Source organism: Castanea sativa, chromosome 7 (genome assembly GCF_040712315.1).
Source record: "Castanea sativa cultivar Marrone di Chiusa Pesio chromosome 7, ASM4071231v1".
NCBI lineage: Eukaryota > Viridiplantae > Streptophyta > Magnoliopsida > Fagales > Fagaceae > Castanea > Castanea sativa.
This window is the reverse complement of record NC_134019.1, coordinates 4,701,714-4,721,304: the sequence shown is the minus strand read 5'-3', so window position 1 is coordinate 4,721,304 and position 19,591 is coordinate 4,701,714. Positions and strand designations below refer to the sequence as shown.

Genomic DNA, 19,591 nt, shown 5'->3' with positions numbered 1-19,591 from the left:
CGACCTTCTAAAAATACTAATGGAGCCAGTATACTTTTGTTTTTCAATATTGCTAGAAAAGTGTAATTATTGATTCATTGAGTGTTATTTTTTTGGCAAACAATATACCATTTGTAAACACTCATTTGATATTTCAATCCATGACATATTGAGATCCTTTTAAGTTTTATTACGCCATATATGCAGTTACAATGCACGTCTCTGTTTAAACTTATATGTAGTTAGAATGCACGTCTCTGTTAGGGTGACATTTCTTTGGTCATCTTGAAAGCTATGACAATTACAATAAAAACACAGGAATGAATCTACAGCCTTTCCTGTTAGTATTTTTCCCACCACACCCTAAATGGTTAGTTTCAATTAGTTCCTCCAAGAACCAACATTTGGAATGGACCAATATATATTGAATGAATTAAAGAATTACAAATGGAAATGTGGCAAGTGGACAATTACTAAACTTGAGAAAAGCTTTTCCCACAGATAATTACTAAACTTGAGAAAATATACTGCCATTAATTTCATAAGTTGAACATTACATAGTTGTGAACATTTGTATATTACATTACATCTAATTTTCACATATAGATACATTACATTACAAATCCTTTTTTTTAGTACTCCTACATATTTAGTCACTGCAAATAAAGATGACTTTCAACGTTAACACTTGGACCCCATACAAAAGGCTATCACAATCCCACTATTGATTTAAGAAACCACTAATAATCACCAAAGCCACTTAGAGATTCTCTTATGCATTGCAGCTTCATTCTTCAGCCTTCAGTTAGTGTCCAATAGTCTAGTAATTACACTTTTTTCTCGTTGGTGCGAATTCAATGTCATGCCTTTCAAAGTAGTTACATACATTACATTCTTCAGTCTTCAATCTGATCACCTGAGATAGCTACATTCCCTGCAACAAATAGTTTTTAAAATTATAAGAACCCCAGGTTACATAAACCGATAATTTTTTATATTACACTCTACTAAAATTATATACTACCAAATGCCAAGTTTGAATGAAATTATTGGCAAACAGTGAAGCAAGATATCTGCAGCACAATGCAAGCATTCTTCCATTCAGGTACCAAGATGCCTTTATTAAAGAGGTGGATGTGAGACCAGTTTGTCATAATCCTCCTGCAAGTCAGCAAACATAGAGTTCATTTTAGATACCTCATTTTACTAATTGGTATTTCAAAGGCAAATTTGTCAAGCAGGAATGGTGAACAAGGAATAAGATGAATCAAGGACACTTTCACTTTAAATATATATATCAATTAGAATGGACCTTATTGGTAGTTTCTCCTAGTAAATACAATGGTGATCACAAAAATGATAACATAACAACAAATCCATAATAATGTTCCTTGCATCACATTTAGAAAGATAATTGCTTCAATCTACCAAACCTACTAGTCTAAGTTTATTACCATTGTAGAAGTAAGAGGCTTTTTATTAGCCATGACAATGCAATAGCCCAAATCAACCACTTGTTTCATTACTCCAATAGTCTCAGAACTAGCAGAACAATCCACTAGGGCCAAACCTACAATAAATCAAAAATACCAAATTCGAAACCAAGAGCATGAAAACAGGCCCAAAAATAAAACCCAATTTCTAGAATTCAGTGAAACATAAAAGAACACACACGTGCATACCACATACCCATTGATTTACCCAGAAGAGCTACACTGTCTATAAGTTTTGTCGTTGAATCTGAACTGGTTAGTACTTGATAATCAGCTCCTTCAAAAGAAAAAAAAAATACAAATAAAATTGTAAATCCATTTTAATGAGTAAAAGCAAAGACATAGATATATATAGTAATGGAATTACCAGAAGTAGTAGAGAGTGTGAGGAGAGAAGAACCATTGGACTTGAGTTGACAAAGTTCCAAAAGAAATAAGTATGGTACTGCTTATGCATTTGAAGCTAAGAACAAATATGGTGAGTTAGTGTTCAGGGGCATCAGGAGCTGTGCTGCAACCTCTGTGACTTATGCTCTTCAAGAAGCCTTAGTGGAAGCATCTATCACAGCTAGAAGCCTAGGATTTCAGCAAATTTTGTTGCTAAGTTGTTGCAAATAGCTAGTCCAAGTCTGCAGTGGGTGGAGAATTCCGGATTGGAAGGAAAGGACTATGAGGCAGACATTTCACACCTTCAGCAAATGGGATTAGTTTCTAAGCTGATTTTTGTACCTAAGGTTGTCCTTTCTAATGTTTGACAGTTAGCCGTGATGGCTACAAAAATGCCAACTCAGTACTGTTGGCCTAGCATGGATCATGTTGTTAGCTAATTTGAACTTTTTCTTTATATGGTATATAAAAAAATAAAAGGCCTATCTATTGGAAATTAGTTTGAACTGATGCATGCAGCCAGTTTCAGGCTTCATTGGTTAAACCATCAGAGCAGTAGCCATATGTCTCTCAAGCATTTAATCAAACACCTAGTGAACAACACATGGAGATAAATAAAAAATAAAAAATTTCACAGAGACCCAACCCAAAAATTAAAACAAACAAATAATTCTTACTATAGAAATTCTTACATGGAGATAGAAAACAAGTTCACCACCGAGCTCCCAGAGACCCAACCCAAAAATACCAGGTGGTACAACAAATCAAGCTCACAGAGACCCAACCCAAAAATTAAACCAAACCAATAATTTCTATCATAGAAATTCGTACATGGAGATTAAAAAAAAAAATTCATTGTGGATTTAAACTCAGGGAAGGAAAAAAAGAAAAAGAAAAAAAAGACATACCAAGATAGAATAGCGCAGCGGAACCACCAAGGCACCGCCGGAACAAGGGTGGCAAGACGGCAGGGGAAAGCTCACAGTGGCTCTGAACTGACCGCCTGAGCTCTTTCACTGCCAGACCTGTTTCTCTTGCCTCTTCTTTCAGCTGGGTTTTGTGATTTTGGGTGATTAAAGTTTGTTTTTTAAAGTCACGTGAGTCTCACGTGCTTATTCTGTTTGTGTTTTAACGTGAGACTAACTGAAGCATTGATTTGGCAGTTTTGAATAGTTTAAGGAGAAAATTGGCCAATAAAAAAGTTGAGGAGATTTTTTTGCCAGTAGTTGAAAGTTTAGGGGGTGTATGGGCATTTTTCTCTAAAATTGGCCCTGGGATTTGTGCCATAGGGTTCCAAAAAGTAGAGAAGTTCATTGATCTTAGGTCATCATAATGATAGGGAAAACATAGAGAGAAAGAGAGATATTGTTGCAACTGTGTGCACTAAGGGTTTTGTTCTGAGAATCGTCTCCAACATCGTATTGAAAGATATCGAGGTTTTCAAACTGAAGTTGCAGTATAAACCTTCTTCAATTAAGTTGTATTGTAGTGTTTGACAGGAATTGGGTCTTTGTGCATTGTAAATATTCACAAGGTAGAAGAGTTCAATCATGTTAGAGCGTGTGTGGTCACACGAGTAAATCCTACTGTAGATAGAATTTGTAGGATCAAGTTATATTTTTATTGTTGTACTTCCACTCTACTATTTTAAATTCTTCCATTGGGTGGTATTCGACAAACCCACAAAGGGTTTTTAGGATCACTGTCTCCTTTCATAACCACCATATCAATGTATCAAATTTATTTTTTGCTACATTATTTAATCATGCTATGGTTGTGCCCACTGTTCGCTAAATTAGAATCCATTGCATAATTGATTTAATTAATCAAGTAGGCTAATTTGGATTAGAAGAAATCAAGGGTAAAACATTTTTTAACAATATCCAAATAATGATTTGTGAGAGATTGTTATTAATAGTATCTCCTCTTAAGGGAATTAGGTCAAATCACTATATCAATTAAATTTATTGACCTCTTGCCATTGTTCATATTCACAATCATGTATTTTTAGATATTAAAAATATATATATTTACAAGCATTTAGTTAATTCTGACGGCTACAAATGCGATATCAGTCCACTGATTTTCTGTTCTTTTCTTTTCTTTTTGTGAAGAAGTCCACTAAAATTGTTTGTGTAGTTTATTTATTTAATGTTCATATTTATCCATCGTACATATGGCATTAATTTTATTTCATTTTGTATTATGATTGGCTTTAGTACGACTTTGTATTTATTAAACTCAATAGAACCAAAATTTTGTCACTAGTTCGATATCTAGGGCCAATGAAGAAAGAATGCAAAACAACTCCAAAAATAACAATAAAAAATGTATATCACTTGCAAAGACAAATAGCAGGCCCTCAGTAATATTAAAAGGTTTTCAAGGCCCAAATTTTGAGATAATTTCTTGTGTATTCAAAATTTTAATGCAGATCTTCAATACACGCTTTTAGACACTAAAATTTACAATTTTTTTACATGAATAAGGTTTTGATACGGGTTTCCCAATACTCAAAATGAATTGACCCTAGGAGACTCACATTAATTGGGGGAGAATAGATGAAAAAAAAAAATTTAAATTCCACTTTTTAAGCCTTTTATTATCAACTAGGGTTACTGGTGCATCAATAAGTACATGTATAATGCCTTCGAACTAGGTTAGGATACCAATCTTGGTGTCCTTGCATATTCTTGAACTTGAGTCATAACCTTATCATGAACTCAAATAAAATTATAAGAATAAATTCCCATTAACGTAAATTATTTCGTATTCCCAGACAGGGACAGCTCCACGTTAAAGGTAGGGTGGTCACAGGACCACCCTGACATGGAAAAAAATTATTATTATATATAAATTTTATGATTTTTTTACACTTACAAGAATTTTTTTTTTACCCTACATTTTTTTTAGGCCTAACATAATTAAACTTTGTATAAAGTTTGATAGCAAACTTAGTTGTAAACTAAGACTATTATTCCACTTAATTTTTTTTTATTGGATATGAATTTTGATAAATTCACATTTATATTACATTTTCTTCTTATATCTTCAATGCTTACAAAATTTCAAGAAAATCAAAGATCAATAGTTATGTCATCAATCAAATGTTTAAATTTCGAGTTTTGTAATTTAAAATTATACATAAACGATAAGTTTATGGATCGAATAGTAAATAAAATTTGATTGATATGAAATTTGACGTGTTTTAAGAACATAAAAAACATGCAATTCAACTTATATTTTCAAAATATGTTGTCATGTTAATTTATTTAGTGAGTGTTAACCTTAAGCTACAACTAAGTTTGTAGCCAAAATTTGCCCTTAAACTTTAGTATATTCCCTTAAAAATATATTAGGTCCTTACAAATAAAAAGAGAAATCCTTATAATTAAATTTTTTTTTTAATTGGATTGTATATCTCTCTCTCTCTCTCTCTCAAAGACCCAAAAATAATGAGCCCTGTGATTGTGTTGGCAATGGTTAGTATAACGCGTTCTATTTCAACTTGTTAGTCATATGGTCTCATGCTAGTTTAAGCGTAAATATTAGGGCGAAAATGGGCAAATGCCCCATTTCCCGAACTAATTATAGAAATGCCCCTCTTTTGAAACTCGATTTTCTCAAAATCGAGTTTTAAAAAAAAAAATTCTAGAGCCCTATAGCGACGTTTTAAGGAACCTATAGTGACGTTTTAAGGACCTATAGCGGCGTTTTGTAACTCGAGCTCCATGAACTCAAGTTCCATGCAAGTTTTTCTTTTCTTTTTTACCTATAACTCGATTTCATGAAGCTCGAGTTACAAAACACCGCTATAGGCTCCTGAAAACATCACTATAGACTCCTTAAAATGTCGATATAAGGCTTAACTCGATTTTAAGAAAATCGAATTTCAAAAGAAGGGCATTTCCTTAATTAGTTTGGGAAATGGGGCATAATGCTTTTTTTTTTTTTTGCGCGAAAAGGACATTTGCCCATTTTGGCCTAAATATTAGTATGCTACAACGAAAACAAAAGGGTTTAAACCAAGGGAGTTTATTTCATACCGTACCGGCCGGTACAGCCGGAAATTTTCTTGCCGGTGGTTGAACCAATACAGAAACTGGGTTGATTCATAACATCCTAAATACTGGGGTGTTTCGGCTATTTCAGTGGATTCCGGTGCTTTTCGGCGGTAACTTCATTCCAAACCGGTACAATTTGAAATGGGTTTCTAGAAATTTTTTGATACTTACGTGCTTCGCCACTATTAAACCTTCATTCACCGGTGAGATATTGCCGGACGTTGAGGCTTGAGCTTGTGGTCATTGCGTCATAGCTTCTTCATTTTTCTTCTCTCCTCACTGTCTCTCTTTTTCTTTCAGCATTTCTTCTAGTCTGGGTTTCTAAAGAGAATGTTAACATAGAAACTCAAACTGATTTCTTCACTATTTCACTAGCTCGTACCTACTTTTGATATAACCAAAGTTATTAATAGGCAGAGAAATCGAAGTGGTTTGCCTGCCACTTCTTTACTTTTTATTTTTCTAATTTCATAGAAAACCGCCTAGAGTTATTTTCATTTATATTTTTAATTTTTTTACCACTCCTGTTTAGTTTTAATTTTTTATTGGATAGTGAAATGGGCTAGACATTAGCTTAAAATAATTTGAACATGCATAAAAAAGAGTAAATTTTTTAAATACAATTAAATATATTTATTTATACAATATAAGTTTTTTTGAGTAAAAAAAAGAATATATATATAAATATAAAATTGTGAAATTGCGGTAACTCTGAAACGGTATACCGATATTAACCGGTACCGAAATATTTCATTTTTTTAGTTAAACCGAAACAGCTTTTGGTACGGTATTGACTTCCTTGATTTAAACCCTTTGCGGTAGGAAAATGATGGAAAATACTAGTCATTATGTGCAAACGTATTTCCTAGACCTCATATATATATATATTAAAAGGGAGTCCCCTTCTAACTAAACATCTTCTATATAACTTTTTTTTTTTTTCTAAATTTAACCCATCTTCGAACTTTTTATCAAAAAATTAAAGAAGTATATCTTTAATTAAGTTCTATATAATGAAGCAATTAATGGACACCTGACTTAATTAGTAGACATGTACATGCATCTTTAAGAGCAACATACTCATTGATTTTTTTTTTTTTTTTGAGAAACAACAGACTCAGTTACTATTCACTAAATTAATACATCAGTCCATGCCTCAAATCTTTTGTGTGCACTTTTTTGTCGGCACTACCACCTCCATTTGCATTGAATCTCCCTAACACCCATAATATTGGGGAAAAAGAACCACAATCAGATAGAGTATTACCTAAAGAAAAAAAAAATCAAATATATGGTTAGGTTAGTGAATTATTAAAATGAATAAGTTCATGATAAATTCTTTTGTGGACATCCACCATAGCTTTGGTCGATTCCTACAAATCATGTACAGCCTTAGGTGTCTTCTCAAAAAAAAAAAAAAAAAAAGTATAACCTTAGGTCAGTTTGGTGAAAGATCCTTTCTCTAAAAATTAATATAACTACAGTGAATTAATAATTTCATTAATAAATTTTTCATATATGGTGGAATAATAGTAAGTTGTGATTAGTGAAATATAAAATGCAATACAATAAATGTTAAAAGATATTTGTATTCCAAGATGAACACCTTGACTTGAGAATCTCAACAATTTCAGTTTAACAAAAGTATATTAATATTATGTTCACAATATTTTCACAACAAATCTTAACAAGATATTATTACTTACTAGGACTTTTAAACAAGGCCCACCACTAACAAAATTGGTGTAAAGATGTTATGGATGTAGTATTTTTCACAATAAAAATTAGCACAAATAACAACAATAGCCCAAACAACAACAAAATTAGACCAAACAATAAAAATGAACAAAATATTCAACATAAAGCCCATTTAAAAACAAAAAATGAAAGCATAATCATTTAGATTTGTAATTCATTCAATTCTTTCATAAAAATAATCTCTAATTTTACTTTATTTCTTGTATACACCCCATTTTGTAACTCCCATTTAACCTAACTCGTATTGCATCTAGCATACCATTGCATATCACATCACAAGGAATAACTATAATTTTGACTATATGATTTCTATTGAACTCATAACGATCAAAATGATAGTTCGTGAGTCTTAATCGGACTATCGAATTTTAAAAAAATATATCAAAAAACATGTTTTAATGGTAAATTAAAAATTGATGAATTATGTCTTAACCATATGTGATTATGAACTCTTACATTTAATTGGTTTATGTTAGGCTAAATTAAATTTAATGATGTGTCATAATATTATTAGTTGAGGATATAGTTCATGGTAAGGGACATGTTTGAATGTAAGAAAACTAATCAAACCTTAATTTAATAAATCATAATCTAGTTCAATAAAAATGATTTATTTTAAAATTAAATAAAACTAGCAATCAATTAAACTAAGCAAAGAGATATTGAAGCAGTAAAAAGATGTAAACAATCAACAAAAAAATTATTAAGGTTTTAAATTCACCTTGTTAATTCATATCAGCATATATTCATGATGATAATCTAGAATACAATCTTTTTATGTTGTAAAATATTAGCATTTCAAACGAATGGCATCGAACATGTGGGACATTTGTCACCACACGCAGTCGAGGATCTCAGTCCACACCCGCACTTCCAGTCGACGTCCTTCAACCACACACACCAGACATGTGTTGACCTGCACTAAATCGCTTGATCCTTCCTCTAAGCCAGCATCCTAAAGGTTTTCTCGTATGACTTCAATGACTTTTCATTGTAAAACTTGTGTTATGTATAATGCACATTAGTAGACTTTACATTCGTACACTAACTTCTCATTCAATGCTATTCTTCTTAATATTGACCAATTGTGTCCCCAAAGCAAAAGCTACATATCCATGCTCTCCGAGCATCCCCATTCCTTCATAACCCACAGGTCCAGGATCGAAATCTAGCTCTGATATCAGTAATGGTCCCTTAATGTGTATGGTAATGTCATTAAACTGGGATCACTAACATAGATAGAGATAGAATAATAAAAAGTAATGTCATAATGAATAAGGAGTCCCAGTATTTATAAACTCCTTCATGTCTCTTGGGAAGAGAGATGTCTGTTCACCAAGAGTTGTATCTTATATAAGAGACACAACTCTTCAGTAAATAACTAATTCTAACACTTAATTAATACTCTACTGTATGTTGGTGAAGCAACACCATCCACCAAATAGGGGACATTGTATAAGTGAGTGTGCACCATATTATAGTGTGATCACCTATTACTAATATATACTAACAGTAAATTATTACTTGTTCTAATTTGAACCTATCATTGAAATTACCTTCTCTTCCACTAATAATAGTTAGTAATAATCTTTTACTTAAAATTTATTGTGAAAGTATTATATTGTGGGCATAACATTTCTTAATATTAAAGTTTTTCGATTCTCATCCAAACTCACCGTTTTGGCTTAAGAATAGACCAAACCAAACTATTGTAGATAAATCTCTTCACGCTTGCTTTTTATATAGTTAGTAGATTTGAAAGCCACGAGAAATTGAAATTGATTGATGTTGCTTTTAGGATATCAATGAATATGGTCTGTTGTCAATATTTATGAATGCTAAACCCAAACGATAGCTACAAATTTTATCTAATGGTTTTATATTTGTGGGGGGTAATAAATAGCCCACTTGGTATTGGGCCATTAGCCATAGGCCCAATGAAAAATAGAGAAGGCCCAATTGATGAAGGGGGTCCACTCAGGAGCCCATATCATACCAAAGAGCTTCGTTTGGCTCAATGTCACTCGTCAAGGAGAATTTCATCTGAAATCGACAAGCCAAGGAGAACTTGCTCGAGGTATATGGCAAGGAACCACAATGCTTGGGGATGCTCCACAAACAAGCACATTATTCAAGATATGACACTAATTGTGAGGAATAGCTGCAATAGTGGTGTCAGCAAGAGACAATGGTGGCCTACGCATTAATTTTTTAAGTGGGCAGTATAAATAGTGGGTTAAACACGTACTCCTAGTATGATTCCAAAAGGCGAATCTGATGTCTAATAGAGCCCATATCATTACAAGCTCACTACTTACATTAGCATAAATAGGGGACAACCCCATGGTATATGGGGGAGAGAGAGAGATAGAGAGAGATATACCAACAAGTGTGTGCTTAAGGGTCTGTTTGGTTGAAAGAGTAGAAAAGTGAGAGGATAGAAAATGGAAAGGGAATAGAAAAGTGGGAGGATAAAAGAAATATAGGTTAAGCTTGGTAACAGTTTTTGTTTTCTATTTTCAAAAACGTGTTTTTGGGAATATAAGGAAAAAACAATTTTCTTGTATTTTTAAATCAAAAACATGTTTGGTTAGATGAAATTAAAAAGATAGGTTTTTGAAAAAAAAAACAAAACTAAAATATGTTATTCCTAGGATTTGAACTATAATGCTAACTCATTAAATGAGACAAATTCATTAAATCAAATGTGTGCTTTCATTAACTTTTAAAAATTAGAAACTGAAAACAGCCTCTTACATGTTTTCAATTTCCTTCTTAAATTGAGTTTTGATAACAGTTTTTGTTTTCTATCCATTTTAGGTTGCCAAACAAGTTTTTTAGTCACAAAAATAGAAAATTGTTTTTGGAAACAGAAAATAAGGGGAAAAAACTTATTTGTTTAGTTGAGAAGAAAAATGAGAGGATGGAAAATAAAATTGGTATAAATTTACAATTATGTCTCCATTAAATAAAATAAAAACGTAACAAATTTTTTTATTTTAAAAAAATTTTGTATGGACACTTCTATATTAAAAAAAGAAAAATAGCACAAGCCAAAGGAAGATGAGCAAAAAAAAAAAGGAAACTTAAGGTAATGGAGAGAGAGTCATGGAAATAAAAATCAAAGGAAAAAAAAAAACCAGCAATGAAACTACGAAGCCCATGTGCAATTACACATGAGTATTTTCATCAGCTATTGAGCTCCCCCCCCCCCCCCCCCCGGTCCCTCCTGTTTCTCCCCATTTTGAGAAGAAAACATTTTGGTAGGCTCGAGGAGAAAACACCTGGGTCCACCACCTTCTTTTTTTTTTTTTCCCCTCCTCCTCCCAACCAAACATCCACTAAAACTACTTTCTATCTACTTTTCTCTCCTCAATTTTCCATCCTCCCTAAAATCTCTCCAAACAAATATAGCCTAAAGTGTAGTCTTATATGTTAGTATTTTTGGGTCTTTGTATCATCTCTACCATCTTGTTTCTAAGTTTGGTCTCCTTGGATTTCTCATTGTGAGCTATCCCTTCATTCCCACAAAAATATTAATTGCGACATTAGTCTAGTCCAAGCAAGGTTGACTTGACCCCCACAATATTAATTTTAAAAATGCTTTTTTAAACTTTAGTACATGTTTATATTCTCAATATATATATATATATATATATATATATATATATATATATATATATATATATATATATATAATGTAATACTGTCATATCATTATTTTATTGTATTGCATCAATGTCTTATATTGCTTTCCTCCACAAAAAAGAAAAAGAAAAAAGTCTTATATTGCAACCATGTCTAGTGTTTGTATAACTGCTACTTAGCCCCCCTCTCTCTATGTCTTAGGATCAAGTTCCATCTATTCGATCTCCACACATATACAGGACAAGACTAGTAGTGCAGTTCCACAGCTAGATGAATCAAGTTTTTGTTTCTCATATCTTAGAGCCAAGCAATTCAAACGGAATAAAGAGAGAGCTATGACAAATTGTATAGATAACAAACTAACAAGTTTATCACAAAATAAAAGACTATAGCTAAGCTAAGTGAAGGAATATACTGTAAACCAAAGTAGAAATAAACTTTATGCATTCCAAATCTCAGAAGGGCCAACATCAACAAAGAAAAGCAACAATAATATTTCAATTAACAAATACTAAGGTTCTGTTTGGTAATGGTAAGTGAGTTCTAATTTATATTTTCACATTTCAAACAATATTACACACACTTTCCCACACTTTTTCACCTATACGTATATCAAAAACACACCTAATTGATTAAAGCTCTTTTAGACCGGAGTATTCATTACTTCCACTTGATATTCATGTCACGTGGATAACAACTCAAAAGACAAAAGTTACAATACTGCCATGGGGTAAAGAGAAAGTAATATGACAGCGTCACTGTCACCGACCCCAATGTGACAGAATTGGTGGAGTAGTTGAATGATCCTTCAGAGAAATTATTGGGATATAAAGTAACAAAGGAGCAATCAAATGAGCTTCGTTTGATGCTTGCTAATTAATGCTTGCTAATGGGGGGTAATAAATAGCCCACTTGGTATTGGGCCATTAGCCATAGGCCCAATGAAAAATAGAGAAGGCCCAATTGATGAAGGGGGTCCACTCAGGAGCCCATATCATACCAAAGAGCTTCGTTTGGCCCAATGTCACTCGTCAAGGAGAATTTCATCTGAAATCGACAAGCCAAGGAGAACTTGCTCGAGGTATATGGCAAGGAACCACAATGCTTGGGGATGCTCCACAAACAAGCACATTATTCAAGATATGACACTAATTGTAAGGAACAGCTGCAATAGTGGTGTCAGCAAGAGACAATGGTGGCCTACGCATTAATTTTTTAAGTGGGCAGTATAAATAGTGGGTTAAACACGTACTCCTAGTATGATTCCAAAAGGCGAATCTGATGTCTAATAGAGCCCATATCATTACAAGCTCACTACTTACATTAGCATAAATAAGGGACAACCCCATGGTATATGGGGGAGAGAGAGAGACAGAGAGACAGAGAGAGATATTCCAACAAGTGTGTGCGTAAGGGTCTGTTTGGTTGAAAGAGTAGAAAAGTGAGAGGATAGAAAATGGAAAGGGAATAGAAAAGTGGGAGGATAAAAGAAATATAGGTTAAGCTTGGTAACAGTTTTTGTTTTCTATTTTCAAAAACGTGTTTTTGGGAATATAAGGAAAAAACAATTTTCTTGTATTTTTAAATCAAAAACATGTTTGGTTAGATGAAATTAAAAAGATAGGTTTTTGAAAAAAAAAAAAACAATACTAAAATATGTAATTCCTAGGATTTGAACTCTAATGCTAACTCATTAAATGAGACAAATTCATTAAATCAAATGTGTGTTTTCATTAACTTTTAAAAATTAGAAACTGAAAACAGCCTCTTACATGTTTTCAATTTCCTTCTTAAATTGAGTTTTGATAACAGTTTTTGTTTTCTATCCATTTTGGGTTGCCAAACAAGTTTTTTAGTCTCAAAAATAGAAAATTGTTTTTGGAAACAGAAAATAAGGGGAAAAAACTTATTTGTTTAGTTGAGAAGAAAAATGAGAGGATGGAAAATAAAATTGGTATAAATTTACAATTATGTCTCCGTTAAATAAAATAAAAAAGTAACAAATTTTTTTTATTTTAAAAAAATTTTGTATGGACACTTCTATATTAAAAAAAGAAAAATAGCACAAGCCAAGGGAATATGAGCAAAAAAAAAAATGGAAACTTAAGGTAACGGAGAGAGAGTTACGGAAATAAAAATCAAAGGAAAAAAAAAAAACCAGCAATGAAACTACGAAGCCCATGTGCAATTACACATGAAGATTTTCATCAGCTATTGAGCTTCCCCCCCCCCCGTCCCTCCTGTTTCTCCCCATTTTGAGAAGAAAACATTTTGGTAGGCTCGAGGAGAAAACACCTGGGTCCACCACCTTTTTTCTTTTTTTTTTTCCCTCCTCCTCCCAACCAAACATCCACTAAAACTACTTTCTGTCAACTTTTCTCTTCTCAATTTTCCATCCTCCCTAAAATCTCTCCAAACAAATATAGCCTAAAGTGTAGTCTTATATGTTAGTATTTTTGGGTCTTTGTATCATCTCTACCATCTTGTTTCTAAGTTTGGTCTCCTTGGATTTCTCATTGTGAGCTATCCCTTCATTCCCACAAAAATATTAATTGCGACATTAGTCTAGTCCAAGCAAGGTTGACTCGACCCCCACAATATTAATTTTAAAAATGCTTTTTTAAACTTAGTACATGTTTATATTCTCAATATATATATATATATATATATATGATGTAATATTGTCATATCATTATTTTATTGTATTGCATCAATGTCTTATGTTGCTTTCCTCCAAAAAAAAAAAAGTCTTATATTGCAACCATGTCTAGTGTTTGTATAACTGCTACTTAGCCCCCCTCTCTTTATGTCTAAGGATCAAGTTCCATCTATTCGATCTCCACACATATACATGACAAGACTAGCAGTGCAGTTCCACAGCTAGATGAATCAAGTTTTTGTTTCTCATATCTTAGAGCCAAGCAATTCAAACGGAATAAAGAGAGAGCTATGACAAATTGTATAGATAACAACCTAACAAGATTATCACAAAATAAAAGACTATAACTAAGCTAAGTGAAGGAATATACTGTAAACCAAAGTAGAAATAAACTTTATGCATTCCAAATCTCGAAAGGGCCAGCATCAACAAAGAAAAGCAACAATAATATTTCAATTAACAAATACTAAAGTTCTGTTTGGTAATGGTAAGTGAGTTCTAATTTATATTTTCACATTTCAAACAATATTACACACTTTTTCACACTTTTTCACCCATATGTATATCAAAAATACACCTAGTTGATTAAAGCTCTTTTAAACAGGAGTATTCATTACTTCCCCTTGATATTCATGTCATGTGGATAACAACTCAAAAGACAGAAGTTACAATACTGCCATGGGGTAAATAGAAAGTAATATGACAGCGTCACTGTCACCAACCCCAATGTGACAGAATTGGTGGAGTAGTTGATTGATCCTTCAGAGAAATTATTGGGATATAAAGTAACAAAGGAGCAATCAAATGAGCTGGAGTAGATGTGGAATCCACTAATGGATGGTTTAGTTAAAACCGTGTGGAGCCAGATGTGAAAATCACTAACCAATGCTTGCTAAAGTTTATTTTTTTTTAAGAAGAGAAAGATGTAAAACTTAATTAAAATCCCACTAGGAATATACCATCCAAAAGAGAATATGCTAAGTCAACTCAAGTCCACGCCTAGTGGAGCCAAAAGTAGAAAGACACAGGTAAGTTAGGCCTTGAAGCAAAATACTAGCTGATTAGGCATTTCCCTTCTGGCAATTCACTTCTCTTCAACTATCCTGTATTCCTATAGCAATTTATTCCCAGAGTGAGTGAAAGAGAGATCATATGGCGGACTTACTTCTTTCTGCCTTGGTGAACACTGTGGTGGGGAACTTGAATACTTCTGCACTTCAAGAATTTGGAGTTGCTTGGGGCTTGGGAGCTGAGCTTGACAAACTGAAGAGCACGATGTCTACCATCCAATCCGTTCTCCAAGATGCAGAGGAAAAGCAGTGGAACAGTAAAGCTATCACGGATTGGCTGAGAAAGCTCAAAGATGTAGCTCGTGACGCGGATAATGTTCTGGACGAGTTTGCAACTGAAGCTCTAATGCGAAAGGTGGAGAGAGAGAAAGGTGCGACGGGCCAAGTAAGTAGATTCTTTTCTCTTCGAAACAGACTTATATTTCGCATGAAAATGGCACATAAATTGAAGAATGTGAGGGATAGACTAGATGCCATTTCTAAGGAGAGATCTGAATTCCACTTGAGTGAGGGAGTTATAAACACGGAAGTTGTTGATGTACAAAGGAGAAAAACTTGCTCACTTGTGAATGAAAGTGTGATTTATGGAAGAGATGAGGAAAAAGAAAAGATCATTGAGGTGTTGCTCACTAATGTGTCTGATGATCAAGATAATCTGGCCATTTATGTTGTATGGGGCATGGGGGGCTTGGGTAAAACAACGCTTGCACAGTTAGTCTACAATGATGTAAGGGTGGAGAAGCATTTTGAATTGAGAATTTGGGTTTGTGTATCAGATGATTTCCAGATAATAAGGCTGGTGAGGGCAATCATAGAATCCATTGATGGTAGTGGATGTAATCTTTCAGAGTTGGATCCACTGCAGCAACACTTGCAAGAAAAATTGCGTGGGAGGAGATTTTTACTTGTATTGGACGATGTCTGGAACGAGAACCATGAGAAATGGGACTGCCTAAAACATATGTTGACGTGTGGAGCGAAAGGTAGTATGCTTATAGTTACAACTCGGATTGAAACAATTGCGAGAATGATGGCTACATTACATCCTATACACCGCATGGGATGCTTGTCAGAGGATGATTCTTGGTCCTTATTTAAAGGACGTGCATTTGGGATGGGAAGGGTAGAAGAGAAATCAGAATTGGAATCAATTGGTAAGGAAATAGTGAAGAAGTGTGGAGGCGTGCCTCTAGCTATAAAGGCTCTTGGAAGCCTCATGTCCTTAAAAAGTAGGAAGAGTGATTGGGAATCAGTGGAAAAAAGTCAGATTTGGGATTTACCAATAGGTGACAATTCTATCTTGTTGGCCCTCAAGTTGAGTTATCACCATCTACCCCCACATCTAAGGCAATGTTTTGCTTTTTGTTGTGTATTCCCCAAAGATCACGACCTTGAGATGAATAAGTTGATACAACTATGGATGGCTAATGGTTTTATTCCCTTCAAAGGACCATTGGAGTTGTATGATTTTGGTGTTGATATCTTCAATGAATTAGTATGGAGGTCTTTCTTTCAAGACGTCAAGGAGGTATATCCTGGCTATGTAACGTGTAAAATGCATGACCTCATGCATGACCTTGCTCAATCTATTATGAGTCATGAATGCCTTGCAGTGGAATCCGGTAAAGATGTGAAGGTTGCAGGCAGGATTATTCACATGTCTTTCGACTGGTCATCGCAAGCCATTTCTTTGAATGAGGACCTATGTAAAGTTCGATCTCTACGCACATGCCTCGGTACATCTGGTCGTAAAGCTTTTCTGCCATTCTTCTTTAAACAAAAGTATCTTCGGGCATTGGATTTTAGATCTGTCTATTCGGAAGTACCGAGATCAATCAACAATTTAAAACATTTGAGGTATCTTGACATGTCTGGCTCTATGATCAAAGTTTTACCAGAATCAACAACCTGCCTCTTGAACTTGCAAACGTTGAAACTAGATAGGTGTTATTCTCTTTGTAAGTTACCCAAAGGTATGAAGTACATGAAAAACCTTATGTATCTTGGGATCACTAATTGTTCTTCTCTTACTCGTATGCCTGAAGGAATAGGACAATTAACTTGCCTCCAATCATTGAGCTTCTTCATTGTTGGCAAGGAAAAAGGTTATCAAGTAAGTGAGTTGAAAGGGCTAAACCTTCGAAACAAGTTGATAATAAAGGAACTTGATAATGTCAAAAATTCAGTGGAGGCCAAAAATGCAAATTTGATTGGAAAACAAAATCTTCATTCGCTAAGTTTGGTTTGGCAGAGAGACAATAAAAGCCATGTACCAGACCATGTTGAAGATGTTCTTGATGGTCTCCAACCTCATTCAAATCTGAAAGTACTGTCCATAAACAACTATCATGGTTCAAAAATTCCAGCATGGATTCAAGATTCAGTTCTTTGTGATTTGGTTGAAATTTCGCTAATTTGTTGGGAAAGATGTGAACATTTGCCGACTCTTGGCAAACTACCATTCCTCAAGGTTCTTAATATAACTGGCTGGCATGCTGTGAAATATATTTGCAATGAGTTCCATGGAGACGGTGCAATTTCGTTTCCCTCATTGAAGAAATTTAGGCTACAGGAGATGCGAGATTTGGAGGAATGGAGAACAGTGACTGGAGGAGAAAATTTTCCCTGCCTAAGCACATTAGATATCACGGATTGCCCAAAGTTAGTTGAAATTCCTATTATTCCTTCCATTACAGGTTTGACTATGGGAAGAAATAATGCAATGTTAATTAGGTCAGTGATGAATCTCACTTCACTTTCTTCCCTTGTGATTGAAAACATGGATGATGAATTGACAGTTCTTCCAGATGGATTGTTGCAAAATCATAAGATGCTTGAAATGTTGGAGATTTACAAAATGCCCAATCTCATGTCACTGACTAATCAGTTGGATAATCTTTCTGCATTGAATGAATTTCGTCTTGAAAATTGTGACAAGATCGAAAGTCTTCCAGAAGGACTCCAGAACTTACATTCATTACGGGAACTGAGGATATGGGAGTGTAATAATCTTTTGTCCTTACCAATGAATGGTTTGCAGGGCTTATCTTCACTACGGAGATTATCCATTGATTGCTGCAACAAATTCTGCTCTTTGTCTGAGGGAATTCAATATTTAATTGCACTTGAGAATTTAGATATTGACACGTGTCCGAAGTTAATTTCATTGCCAGAGGGTATTCAACATCTAACTGCTCTCCGTTATCTACGCATCTGGAACTGTGAAGACTTATCTTCTCTGCCTAAGCAGATTGGATGCCTCACATCGCTTTCACATTTGGGAATTTGGTACTGCCCTAATCTAATGTCTATACCAGACGAGCTACAGAATCTTACGGCACTCAAAAGATTGGACATCGCGGGATGTCCACATCTGGAGAAGCGGTGCAAGAAAGACAGTGGAGAGGATTGGCATAAAATATCTCACATCACCAACATTTACATCCCTTCTCTCGCTACGAAATTTGAAATGTTGCTAAGTAGGTCAACGCTGAGATGGCGATGTCAACACGCTTCAAAAAAAGTTTATTTATAAAGGTAGCTTTCTCCCTTTTTTTTTTTTTTTTTTTTTTTTTTTAATGGTTTTTTTTTTTTTCGTTTCTTATCTAATCAAATTGTATTTTGGATTTTAATATGGATATTAATATATGCATTACTCTAATGTATGCATGTATTAAACTAAACCCATGATGCCTTCGGTGGACAGTACAAATGTACAATGGTACATTTACCTTCAATCTTTGCATGCTGTTGGTGTTCAGATTTTCTTCTCTTTTTCTCCACACACAAAAAAAAAAAAAAAAAAAAATAGGTTCAATTTAATTTTGTGACACACTTGTCATTACATTTTGTATATTTGTGTATTTTAAAATTGCTATGGACAATTCAATATATATATATATATATATATATATATATATATATATATTTGCTCGAGTTCTTAGAGATTTCCTGTTTGTCCAATCTTAATTGCCATTATCTATTGTTTATGTGAGTAGGTGGGGCAAGTTTGTATAATGCTTTTATTTTATGCATTTGTCATTATCTATTTGTCATTGTTTTTATAAATTTTTTTTTAATTAAATGAAAAAATTAAACCCCTTGGCACTCTATTTTTCGTTGACTCACACAGCTATACTCATCTATAAATAAATAATACACTAAGTCTTTACTTAACCAATCAAATGCTTAAACAATTAGTCAATCACTAACTTTACTATTCTTTTTCTTGAATCTAACTTTATAATAAAAAGTTATTATAACATAATAACAATAACAATGCATACACACATGTAACAAACACTCTGTATTTTCCTAATTATTAAATTATATAAAATTATATTATATTTTTACTATAAACGCACACATCACACACGCCACAATTCACACAAATAACATTATAAAAAATAAAAAAAAGAATTTGGAAAATAATGCATACTATCAGTATCACAATCAGTATTAAACACACTCACACATATATAATATAAATTTATAATAAAGTAAGAGATACTCACAACTTATAAACACTCACTC

General features: G+C 33.5%; 1 protein-coding gene and 1 long non-coding RNA gene across 2 annotated transcripts; one reads left to right on the top strand and one right to left on the bottom strand.

Moving 5' to 3' along the window:
• Window positions 1–484: 484 nt before the first annotated feature.
• Window positions 485–2,544, bottom strand: LOC142644735 (uncharacterized). The gene is made up of 4 exons (XR_012845982.1): window positions 1,840–2,544; window positions 1,669–1,749; window positions 1,434–1,549; window positions 485–1,140 (listed from the first exon to the last, which is right to left on the bottom strand). It is a non-coding gene; the product is annotated as an uncharacterized LOC142644735 (long non-coding RNA).
• A 12,509-nt stretch (window positions 2,545–15,053) lies between these two features.
• On the top strand, window positions 15,054–18,593 carry LOC142643884 (putative disease resistance protein RGA3). The gene has a single exon (XM_075818609.1). It carries the CDS (start codon window positions 15,141–15,143, stop codon window positions 18,591–18,593), a length of 3,453 nt encoding a protein of 1,150 aa, XP_075674724.1. The 5' UTR covers window positions 15,054–15,140.
• Window positions 18,594–19,591: the final 998 nt, after the last annotated feature.